The sequence below is a fragment of the Strigops habroptila genome, chromosome 7 (genome assembly GCF_004027225.2).
Source record: "Strigops habroptila isolate Jane chromosome 7, bStrHab1.2.pri, whole genome shotgun sequence".
NCBI lineage: Eukaryota > Metazoa > Chordata > Aves > Psittaciformes > Psittacidae > Strigops > Strigops habroptila.
Genome location: NC_044283.2, coordinates 26,708,223 through 26,720,646, shown reverse-complemented (window position 1 = coordinate 26,720,646; position 12,424 = coordinate 26,708,223). Strand labels below are relative to the sequence as shown.

Here is a 12,424-nt window from a genome sequence, read left to right as displayed (position 1 = left end):
GTACTGTCAACATGGAATTTGTCTCACAGGAAAGCAGGTGCAAGGACAAGCTACAAATTTGATCAGCCTTTTTTCACACTGCAGTCAATAAGGAACAATGCTGAATTCCCACCCGATCCCAGATTTTCTTTTTATGTGACACCATCTCCTGAGACATGGTATTAAGGGCACAACATCTAACCATGAAGATCTTCTAAAGATTTGTAGATGTCCCTAATAAACATCATATTAGAGCTAATTTAAAACCAAAATTGGAAATTGGGTAGATGCCTGCCAGTGGAAGTAAAAAATTGGAATGCACCTATAGGAGAAAAGTCACAAGGATTCCCTCACTTGTGCCACTTTAATTAGATCAAAAAATCAAACCAAACCAATACAACAGCCAGAAATTAACTATTTCTTCATCTGTTTAATTCTGTATTTTGTGGAAGAGATGGACTGAATCTAATATTTATTTACCTATTTCTAAATTCTATATGGAGAGCCTTGCTTCCCGATAAGCTTCCCTTCCATTCTTTCCTGTCAGTTATTGGAAATTCCTTAGTTTGGAATTGCTGTAAAATGGTGAATCAATTTATAGCATTACAGTCTTGTTGCAGAACTAGTCTGTGTACTATACGTATGTTTAAAAACTCAAGCCTATACTCTTTACCTTTACACCCCTGTATCTATCTATAGACAGTGTCTCCATTGGACTGGCATTGGCTGAACTTTAGCCATCTGAAAGCATACACAATCCCGTAAAAACACAGAATTGCTGATGTTGGAAAGGACCTCTGGATGTCATCGAATTTAATTATCCTACCCCAAGCAGGGACAGTTGCTTAGGGTCGTATTCAGACTTTTTTAGTATCTCCAAGGATGGAGACTCCACAACCTCTCTGGGTGACCTGTTCCAGTGCTCAGTCATGCTCACAGTAAAACAGGTATTTTTGTATGTTTAAGTAGAACATTCTGTATTTCAATTTGCGCCCATCGTCTCTTGTCCTTCCACTGGATATCACTGAGAAGAGTCTGATCTGGTCTTCTTTACTCTCTCCCACCAGATACTTATATACATTGATAAAACTCCCCCCTGAGCCTGCTCTTCTCCAGGCTGAACAGTCACAGCTTTCAGCCTTTCATATTTCAGATGGTTCAGGCCTTAAATGATCTTTGTAATCTATGGACTTGCTCTCTATGTCTCTCTTGAACCGGGTAGCCCAGAATTGGATCCATCACTCTGGATGTGTCTTATTAGGGCTGAGTTGATGGGAATGTTCACCTCTGTTGGCCTGCTGACAACACTCTGTAATGCAGTCAGGGCACATTTCTGGCTTGTGTTCAACTTGGTGTCCACCCTGGGCCTTTTCTGCATAGTTGCTTTTCAGTCCATTAGTCCCGACCTCTACCAGTGCATGGTGTTATTCCTCCCGAGGTGCAGGACTTTAACTTCCCTTCGCTAAACTTCATTAAATTCTTCTAATTCCATCCTAGTTTTCCTATATTCTGTTACTTTTAAGATTCTAATCCCCATATTCATCACTCTTACACATTTTTTAAACAATAATTTCTGAAGAACAGAAATAGTGCTTGGGCTAATTCTCAGCTTGCTTCTGCAACTACTAGGCTAGAGTCCTTTCTCTCAATTGCAATCTCTTTCTGACATCAGTGTGTGTGTCTATGTATATATACATGTAAACACACACATATTTCTCCAGCATCTCTTAAAAACATAGACTATTGCTGAAATTTCATTATTTATTAGTGGTATGTTATGAGAGGTTCAGTTAATAGTGATGCTAGACTTATATGGAAAAGATGGCCTAATTTTCCTTTTATTACAGTGCCAGGTAATCTTTTTTTTTTTCAGTCCACCCATTCGTTCCTTATCGTTCTTTTAACAGAGAACATTTTAAACATCTTGCAATTATGTTGTGAGGAGCCAGATACAAAGCAGCTAGAGAAAAACCAACTCTTTTCCAGTTATGCTTACAATTGCAGTAGTAGATCCTTCCTCATAGAACTTCAGTAGGGCATTTGATTATGCAAGACTCTATGTTTTTAGAGCATTCTTACGTTACCTGTACCTTCTTTTTGGATAGACTGGACATGTCTTTCTATATATTTGAATTTATCCGTGTTGTATTGCTGATATTTATTTTGACATACTCATTTGTTTCTTTTACATTTGAAATGATGTTTTATTAAGTCTATTCTGGCAAATACACATTAAATATTTAACTTCATGCTGTCTTCCAATAGAAAAAAGAAAAAGCGTCTGTCATTAAGAAAAACAATGCCTATGCAGTGGCTGTTGCCAACTATGCTCCAAATATTACCAAGGACTCAGTGCTACCAACTATCTCCAAGAGTGCTACAACTGCAGAACCCAACAAGGCAAAACCAGAAGTGAAACCCCAGGAAGCAAAGAAAACATTCAACAGTGTTAGCAAAATTGACAGAATGTCTAGGATAGTGTTTCCAGTCTTATTTGGTACTTTCAATTTAGTGTATTGGGCTACATATTTAAACAGAGAGCCTGTCTTACTTGGCTTTGCACCATCAACCTAAAAGCTGAATTACACTGAGGACTTAGAGTCATTCTAATCAGATAGGTTGTTTGCTATGTACAGTCCGACTAATAACTGCTAATCTGTGAACCATTATGTACAGAGTGTATATAGATGTCTTATCTGTGTATCTCCAAAGGAGGGACACACTGTTATTTCATGGGTCTGTAAACAGATAGCACCCATGGCAAATATAGCCAGCTGTTTAAAAGTTATACCCAGGGGAGTTCTATTAAACTAGGATTCAAATATACAGAATTATATTCTCTCCGTACAATGAAATGAAGATACGATCCTACATAATTATTTAGGAACAGTATTTTTTTAATTTAAAGTTAAAATATTTTTCTATAAAGTAATTCTACTTTAATGAAAGAAACTGTCATTTAAAAAAGTGATTTTTTTAAAAAGGTGTAATCGTTTCATACAATAGCAGTACCCATGTACATAACAAAGTATGGAGCTCATACAGTTCTACTGTTCACAAACATTCTGGATACTAGTTAGGCTGAAGAGGTAGTAAAGACTACTATGTGGCAAAACCCACAAGTTTCTTTCTTCTGTCCTGTTTGAAGTTGTTATTAAACACTTCTAATTGATTTCAGGGAAAAGCAAGTGTTAATCAAATTTCCAATTTCAACCAACTTCTGCTAGTGAAAATCTTATTCTTTTCACTGTTTTATTTATTTGATGTTGCTAAGCCAGGTTTGTCTGGTTCAGCAAAGTTGGATTTTTTTTTTTGTTTGTTTTTTGACTTTGTTCTTAATTAGATTATTATCAGGTTCATAAAAGCACTCAGAAATTTTTCAGGGTTAAGTATATCAGTAATATAACACACTCTTTTTTCTTGCTTAATGTTAACCTAAAACCTGCCATTAAAATATTTACCTGTATTTGTCCCAGAAAGAATTCTTTTCAAGGGAAACAAGAATCATGATTTAAGTTCAGGAAATTGTCCATATAATAAAATTTACTGCTGCTTTTGTAAATTGCAACTTTGCATTTCGCTGACATAACTTTACAACAACTTTGTATACTAGAAATGGTTTTGCTAAGATTTGAATGTTATTTTTTTAATAAAAGGTCATGCATCTTCAGTAGGTATCAACGGTATTTCATATACACAAATATAACAAAATTGGAGCTGCCACTTGCAATTTTATATGAACATTTAATACTGATCAGTAAAATTGTTTTTCATCGGAGCCTTTGCAAAGATTCTTTATGCCCCTAAAGGCCTGATAAATCATGGCATAAGTAATAATTGTGTACTGTATTTAGTTTTTAGTATACTTGGCCAATCAAAAATACTTTGATTCACACATACATTAGCAGTTATTAGTTGACCTTTACAAAAAGATACACCTTTATGATAATGTCTTCTAGTAGAGACATATGTAGTCGTATAGTGTCATTTATTGCAGTTCTGTACAGTACTTGAGTATAGTGCATAAAATAGATATGTTCAGAGTTTAACAAAGTTGTACAAATATTTCTAAAATCAAATAAAAGAGTATCTTAAGACATGGAAATGTGCTACAAACAACAAAGAGAAACACTGCTTTCATTTGCTGATTTATTTTCTTGCTTTTTCTTTGTTTTGTGATTCTGTTTTGTACTTTGTGTGACAGTATAGATGCCAAGGTCACAAATGCATATTATGAATAGAATTAATAGTTAAGACAGAGTTGACATCAGGAAAATGTAAGTTATAAATGAAATGGAGAAGCATGGACAAGGTGTGTTTCCCTTGAAGCCCCTCTAATTAAACTGTCAGATTAAACCTTTCTCATCAACAGTAGTTAAAAAATGAGCACTTTACTCAGAACATTAAAATTAAAATATCCTTATTTTCATATATATTTATATATAAATGTAGATTTTCCATGTAACATGGAGATGTGTGCAATAGTGAGAATATGAGCATAAGGCTGGAAGGCAAGCAATAAACAAAGGTTTATTTCATGGTATAATTATACATTTTTAAAATGTTTCATGTGTAAATTATAAATGATCCCTTTAATGTCACATTGTCCAAGTATGAATAAGTATATATATGTACATATGTACAAACAATTGTAAATATTAGAACTATAGAAAAATCCCTTCACTTTTAACTCTGTTTTTGGCAAAGGGCTCTAACTGTATAGTTTAATGGAGGCCCATGCTAAACTGCTCTTGAACTTGAGTAGCTCGATTATGTTTTTTTATGGCAGAGGTCTCCTTCCTGTGACCTAGTGAGAGTTCTTACCTTCTGTTTGCATCAGCAAGATGTAGGGATTCTCCGACCCTCGCTGAACTGGGGTATGAGAAACAGAGGTTTGTGTTTCACCCTTGGCCACTCCCAGGTACTCCAAACTCTTCAAAATATTTAAACAATGTTGGTATTGCTCCGTGCATGACACTGTATAGTCAGAACTCTCCCCATTACAAACATGAGTGTGCTTAGGAGGCATATTGGATTAGCTGATAAGGAAGGATTTTGCATCCTAATCCAAGAACGGGACCTCTCAAAGGTTTTTAACAGTACAGATCTTCTGCAACAAGACGACTTCTCTGAAAAATAACAGCTGTGTAATTCAGAGCTGCATGCAAAAAGCGTATCTTCGGTCTGCACAAGAAGCCTGATGCTGTCTCATGTTAGTCAGCGTTGCTGCTATTGCTTTTTTTTTGGGTAAAATTATGTTTTTGCTCACTGACCATTTTCTCCATGCTTGTGTTATGCTTAGGAGTCAGGCAGGCAAAAATCCAGGTGTTTATCACATGCTAAAGATACATTTATTGCACATTAATATAGAAGAATAAGTATAATATATAAATTCAGTCAGTGAATGAGAATACATTTTAAATACACACATACAGTTATTGTGGGCATCAGCAGGGCTTTTGAGTGTGTATGCGCCACAAAAACTTCACTTTTACATTTAGTTCAGCTGGTCTGGGTTAAAGCAAACACCTTCTGCGGGAGGAAGAAGTCTGCTTTATTGTTTCACTACTGAAGCATTTATAGTGAATAAAATGACTACACATAAGTTGCAAATTTGTAAGAAAGACTAACGATTGCGTAAGTAAATTTGAATGTAAAGATTTAAGTGAATGCAAGCATCATGCAAGCAACACTGGAATACAAGAGTTAGACCTTCCTTCCATTTAGTGGCATAGAATTTGTGTCTGGGATTTGAAAACTGGTGTCACAAATTTATAAGTCAAATACCTAGAAGTTTCATTTAATCTAAGTAAAACTTGCTGATCTTAAATACTTAAAAGTGGGGAGAGAGTGTAAGTGAGCAAATGCAAGTCATTTTGCTGTCAAAGACTTGCACATGGAATCTACCAGTGAAATTTTTGATTGACATGATAATATAATTTATTTTTCCCATTATTCTGGCATCAAGATGTTAATATTTTATGTGAGTTAATAAATGAACACAAAAAATACAGTGATATAACACTCTGATAAACTTGGATTGGAATTACCATAATTATGAACAAGGTTTCATTTGTGAAACAGGTTTCCAAGATAGTACTGGGGCACGCACTGCTGGATGCACATGGTCAGTACTTTAACAGTAATTTATAAGTCAGCATGAAGAATATACAGATCAGCAGGGTTTATCAGCCAGAGTTGTCTGCTGGAAACTTCTTAACAGTTTGCTTTTAAAAGAGTGGCTTCCAACTTTCTCAATTATGTTGTAGCCAATGAAATTGCCTTCACCTTCCGTATCTGGTTCATTCAACTTTTAACTGCTGCATTGTTGATCATCTTTTAAAAAAATATTATGGTAGATGTTCCGAGATACAAACTGTAGCTTGGGAAACTACTCATACAACTGAGCATTATGCTAGGTTAAGAAGCATGAAAGAGCTTCACCAGACGCCAAACAGGAGCCTTACTGAATTACTCTCCCTTCCCAGTGATTATAGATAACATATGATGTGGTGAGACTTTTCAGAAGTGAGGTGGCCATAAATTATCTGTATGAAAGCAACTAGAAGGAGATGGGAAGAGGTAGGGACGTATGGGAGAGGAAAGGAGGAAAGCAAAGGAGCAAATGTATTTGTTACTCTTAGTAGATTGTGAGATGATTGAGGAAGAAGCCCTTGAGGGAGGTAATGTGTATTTTTGTATCAGCTTCAGTTCTGAGCTTTCATTACCATGAGCTGTGGGAAAGTAACTTTTAGAACATAGGAGATTTAAATACTACTTGTATAATTCTGCTGAACTTGAGGGACATGAGTTGTGCCTTTGAAACTGAGAGGCTTCTGCTGACTGCATTCTGAAAACCATGCAGTGTTGTGTGCCTCCTGCCATAAGGGACATCTAGGGTGGAGAGGGGAAAGAAGCTTCAGTAATTAAATAGAACTTTGTTAATTCTACTTTTTTCTCAAGAGCTGTGACTTTCACTTAAGCACAGATAATCAGCATCTTCCCTCCACACCTCTCATTCTTATTCTGAAAGCTAAGTTGTGTGCAAGTTTTTGCCTTGGCCTTTCACAAAATAGAGGAAGCCTATGCTTCTGAACATTTCCATTCCCAACAAATATTCGCGGAAAATGATTTCAGTATGGATATGAAGCTATCATCAGTCTATGCCCAATTATGGGTAAACATATAATGCTAAAATTTAGAAAGCAATTTGATGGGTTTTAAGGAGATGAAGAAGACATTTTAAAATTAGCTCAGAAAGTTAAATAGCCTCATTTAAAAAACACAGAGCATGGTAAATGTACAAATGTCTAAACACATCTAAATAGAATCTCTGAGTGTGGTATAATTTTATGTCATATATAAAGTTTTTATCTTGAAGACTTTGAAGCATTAAAGTAGGTAAGTGATTTTATATGAAAGTTGGCTCACACTTCAGCCTCCAGTACAGGGAGTGGTTCTTTAGAAAGCAGAGTTTTAGGATTACTTCCACCTCTTCCCAGTGACAATGTACCTTCTGCTAGAATGTTGTCAGTTTGCAATATAACTCTAAGTTGTATCCCTTTAACATTATCTTCTCTTCGTTTTTAGATTTTTTTAGTCTAGGAGACCTCCTCCACCACATTTCTGTAGATAACCCAAAATCCCTAACAATCAGAACTTCTAATTCTGTTCTGAAATCAGCCACGTGAGACTCGGTGAAGGACTTTATCACTTTAGACCTTTAGTAGTAGCAGCTAAAGGCTCAAAAGTTTGTTTCAATGAATGGCAGATGTTAATCACATAAAAAGTTTTAAAATATTTTAAACCCATTTAATTTTCTAGATTCACATCTGTCCTGGTGAATCCTTGAACTCCTGTTTTGGAGTCTGTGATTACATCTGACTGGAAGAGGCTAAACATTGCGGGCTGGACTGAGATCAGGGCAAAATTTGCACTGAATTTAAACTAACAGTGATTAACATCCTGACAATATTTATCTACGTCACTGAAGTCAGTAAGGATTTTTCACAGAAGGGGAGTACACCTGAGACTATGCCAGGGTTCTCCTTTGGATAGAGGTGGTTTAGTTCTTTAACCTATGAAAATAAGCCCTTAAAAGAAGAGCCACCCATACTGAAATACAGGACTTAATGTCTGTTTCATTCCTAGTATATATTAATGCCTTTTAAGAATATTGCGAAAGTGCCATGAGTTAGGAGTAGGTGATAACACAAAAAGAAATTTAGAGGATGTTTTAAAATATGCAAGATGATGTATACTTTTCCTCTAGTGTTGGTGTCTACATAAATATATATGAATATATTTTTATTGTTGGGTGTTTTAGAAGTTATATTTTTCTTTCAAATTTTAATTCCTTACATAATGTTGTGAATACTTCACTTGATCAGGTGGCCTGGAGAGTGTCTTTATGCATTCAAGATTTTTAATGATTACACTGAGTGATTTCATTCATCTGATATTCAAAAAGATGAGCTTCAACAGGTTGAAGTGTTATATTTGTTTTCGAGTACTTCATCCATCTATCTATGTTCTTGAGGATGGATGGAAAAACAGAATGGAACAAGGTATTGCTTTGATCAACTGCTTTTGATATTCTTTATTAAATATTTATTTTGGCTGAATTTATCAGTTTATAGGCTACTGTAGCCTACAATTAGCACTGAATGCAATGTAGTACTTTACATCTATTAGCATACATATGCACCGTATCTATAAACTGTTAAACATCAGTTCCTATACAGCATCCAGTCACCCTCTCCCTTACAAATAGTCACTTTATTAGGAAACATTTGAAGGCACTTTAATTTTAATGGAAGTGATTACACTAAATATTGTTACATACTTGACTTAAAAACTAGTGAAAGTAACATGGAGTCTGATTCAGACATTGTTAGCAATTTCTCAGCTGGGCTGGAGTCAGAGAGCATTTATTAATTCTATGACAAATCTACTTTAGTGAGTCACTTAGGTGTGAAAATGTATAGGAGTTTGAAAATACATGCTTCTGGTATATTAACAAGAAATAAGCAAATGGGAAGAACGGAACCAATAATTTTAAAGGAAATTAAACACCAATCAAATATGCACAGTAAGAAACTGCATGATAAATGTAAGTATACTTAACCTTGAACATCAATGTCATATAAAATCTTCTGGGTGACAGTTCACTTATTTAGTAGGTTTCATAGTTATAAATAATTAAAGAGGATGATAATGTGCTGTAATTTGTGACCTTGTTTTAACTGGAAAAAAGTTATTACTTTTCTAAAATGTAAAAGAAATAACTGGATTTAAGTTTGAATGTGTCACTGCTTGCTGTTGAAGAATATTTATTAACCACATGCAAAATATTGCTTAACATTATCTTTTTGTACTTCTTATTAAAGTTAATTTAAATATAGCACATTTTGTATTTTTGTTTTTAATGCATTGACAGCACAAATGTTTAATTTCCCTCATGGCTTTTCTCTCAGGATTTGTGGGGGGGGGGGGGTTATTTGTTTGGTTTTGTTTGCTTGTTTTTAAGCAACCCATTACAGCATCTATGAAGGTGCTTTTTTATTAAGGGTAGAATTTCCCAAAGGAAGCAAGCAATATATTGGAAACAAAATACTGGTGAGAGTTTAACAGGGTTTTCCATTTATATAATGAGAATGTCCTCATGTATCCATATTACACGTGACAATATTTCAGGTTTCCAGAAGGTTCTAAAACATAGTGCTGCAGGGTATACACTATTCACCAGATAATGTGGAACACAAGAAACCTCCTACTAGACAGCTCAGTTCATCAAAGGAAGTAGATGGGGTAACAAACCTTACTCAGAAATTACATACTCTTCGTAAGATGTGGGGTTTGGGTTTTTTTTTTTTGTTTGTTTGTTTGTTTTAAAATGAGTGTTCTGAGTTTCAAGTCTTTCAGTGGAAAGGCTATAAATATTTCAGGCATGGCCCTTTCTTTTCCTGTATAGCTGCATCTTCTTATGACAAACACATAAATGTTCTTCATGGAAGATGGAAGTAATTTTGCTCATTGGAAGGGATTTGGGGCTCCTTGTATCTGGGCTGGGACTATGTAATGCCCTCCAGGAATACCTGGGAATGCCAGGACAGAGTGTGAGAAATCTATTTTGTGAATATATAAATATAGCAGAGTTGCTATAATTTACACTTGAAAGGATCTCTGCAGGTCATCTTGTCAAATCCCACACTCAAAGCACAGCCACATTATATGAAGTTACATGAAACCTTGTCCAGTCAAGTGTTGAGCCATCACCAAAAATGGAGATCGCACAACTTCCTTGGGCCCTTTTTCCTCTGTCACCACCCTCATGACATAAAACCACTTCTTTGTATTTATATATACACACTCCATCTGCAGATTGGTACAGGCTGAGTGAGGGCATTGCATCTCTCTTACTGGATTTGCTTTTTTCTGGATTGCTTTGTGATTGCTCAGAAGTGTTGGTTTTCTTTCTGTTTTGTTTGTTTGGGGTTTTTTTTGTAGCACAGCTTACACAATTAATCTAGTCTTGATCCCAAAGTCCTAGAGAGCCTGTTTTACTGTGTTAGAGACTGTCATTGAAGAACAACACTATCAGTGAACTCCAGTCCTACTACAACACTGTCACCAACACTGTTGTCAGGGAAAAGCCTATGAATAGCACATACACTGCACATTGGGAAATATACTGGGCAACATGTGGGCTTGATTCTTTTCACCACTTCATAGCTTGCCATTTCTTTAATAATGCTCCAAACAAATCACCCTCCCTGGAAATGGTGCTGAGTGTTTGGCCGACCTGTGAATCATGAGATTTACACTGAGATGCTGCTGGCAAGAGACTGGATGTGGTTGTGCAAACACACTGATAGATATGTACGTGTGTTACCTGGTCATTGCTCCCTGCTCTTCGTTAGAACTGCATATCAGTAGCTTTTGAATGTGTACCGACAGGGTCCTATCTCAGTTGTGTGACCAGTACATTTCTTATGTATCTGTTCAGGGTATTTGCTATTAAAAGTTTTGCTGATTTATTAGGAGACTGCAAATAACAACTCCTGGAGCCACTGAATGAATTTTACTTCCTTTTCATTTCTTCCCCTTCAGAGAGAATGTTGTAATATAAAGCAAAACAACATCCTAATGCCAAGATAAAAATCAGGATGAAGTTATTGGTGAAGAAGCAATTTGTTTTGCTTGTATCTTTATACCTTTCCTTCATGGATGTAAATATGTTTGCACATACATAAAATATGCTTGGGGGCAAAATATGCTTGTAATGCTCTCTTTTTAGCAATTGTTCAAACACAGCTATTGTTCCATTGGAAGGTGTGTTTCTTTAGTTAGATTTTTTTTCTGAATATTTCACCAGTATCAAAGAGTATTTTTATGCTTTTGTGGAATGCTGAGGGATTAATAGCAATGCAATAAATGGTCTGTAATATATTATATTTTTTCAGGAAACTTTTAATCCAATAATCAGATTGTAATGAATGAGTATTTCTTATCAACAGTATGCTTTATGTACAGATACAAAGTAAACAGGGGGCTGGAGTAATATTTGCAGAGTTGACAAATAATAGAATCATAAAATCATAGAATAGTTAGGGTTGGAAAGGAACTTAAGATCATCTAGTTCCAACCCCCCTGCCATGGGGGAGAAGAGAAGCATTTAACTAGATCCAGCATGGAAAACATTTTGAACAGTTGTCCTTTGCGTTCGTGGTGGATTGGAGCCACAGTGAAAGTGAAAGATGAAAATTCATATCATTTTAAACATTGAGAGTCAACTCTGCTTTCAATTTCTTTGCAGCTTTTTTAACACCCTAGTATAAATTATTAAAGAGTAAAGAATTTAATGTCTCTTCCTCTTTACGTAGACTGGCATCATTTTTGCTAATACTGGACATGAGTGGCAAGTGTAAAGAATGTGACTTAGTTTTATGAAGATTACTCTTTTACTGCAGAGCAACTTATTTAACTGCTGCACTCCTCTCCCCCGCAAGTCAATTGTTAATATTTTGAGATAGTCTGAACTGACAATGAAAATTCCCCTAAATTGTGGCTTGCCATATTGCTCTTAAACCTTTCTGATGGAACACGTTTTCCTTCAAACTCCTTTTCTGTTCTTCCTTTCTACCAGGGCCACCTGACACTAAACTCATTAGTGTTTGCAGAAATGACAGTGATGGGAGTTTAGAGTCAAACCATGCTTCAAGCTGCATTATAGGTAGAGTTTAACTGCTTTACTATAGGCTGTGCATGGTGGTCCATGTTTCTATTTAAAAAATAAAGAAGTCTGACAGCATTAATACACTAGAAAAAGACTTCTTGCTGGAGTGGACTGTGGGTCAACCTGATACCAGCAATAGCATTTGCTATAACACATGGCTGCAAATTAATGTGTTGTTCCCCTCTTCACTTTCAAATCCAAAATCTG

General features: G+C 35.6%; 1 protein-coding gene across 3 annotated transcripts in view; it reads left to right on the top strand.

The window, feature by feature from the left end:
- The window catches only part of GABRA2 (gamma-aminobutyric acid type A receptor subunit alpha2), a 65,456-nt gene extending 56,074 nt beyond the window's left edge, over positions 1 to 9,382 (top strand). For all 3 annotated transcript variants that reach the window (XM_030492092.1, XM_030492091.1, XM_030492090.1), the window contains exon 10: positions 2,245 to 9,382. In XM_030492092.1, coding sequence (XP_030347952.1) covers positions 2,245 to 2,553 — 309 coding nt within the window. In that variant the 3' untranslated portion in view covers positions 2,554 to 9,382. The remainder of the gene's footprint in view (positions 1 to 2,244) is intronic.
- The last annotated feature ends 3,042 nt before the right edge of the window (positions 9,383 to 12,424 follow it).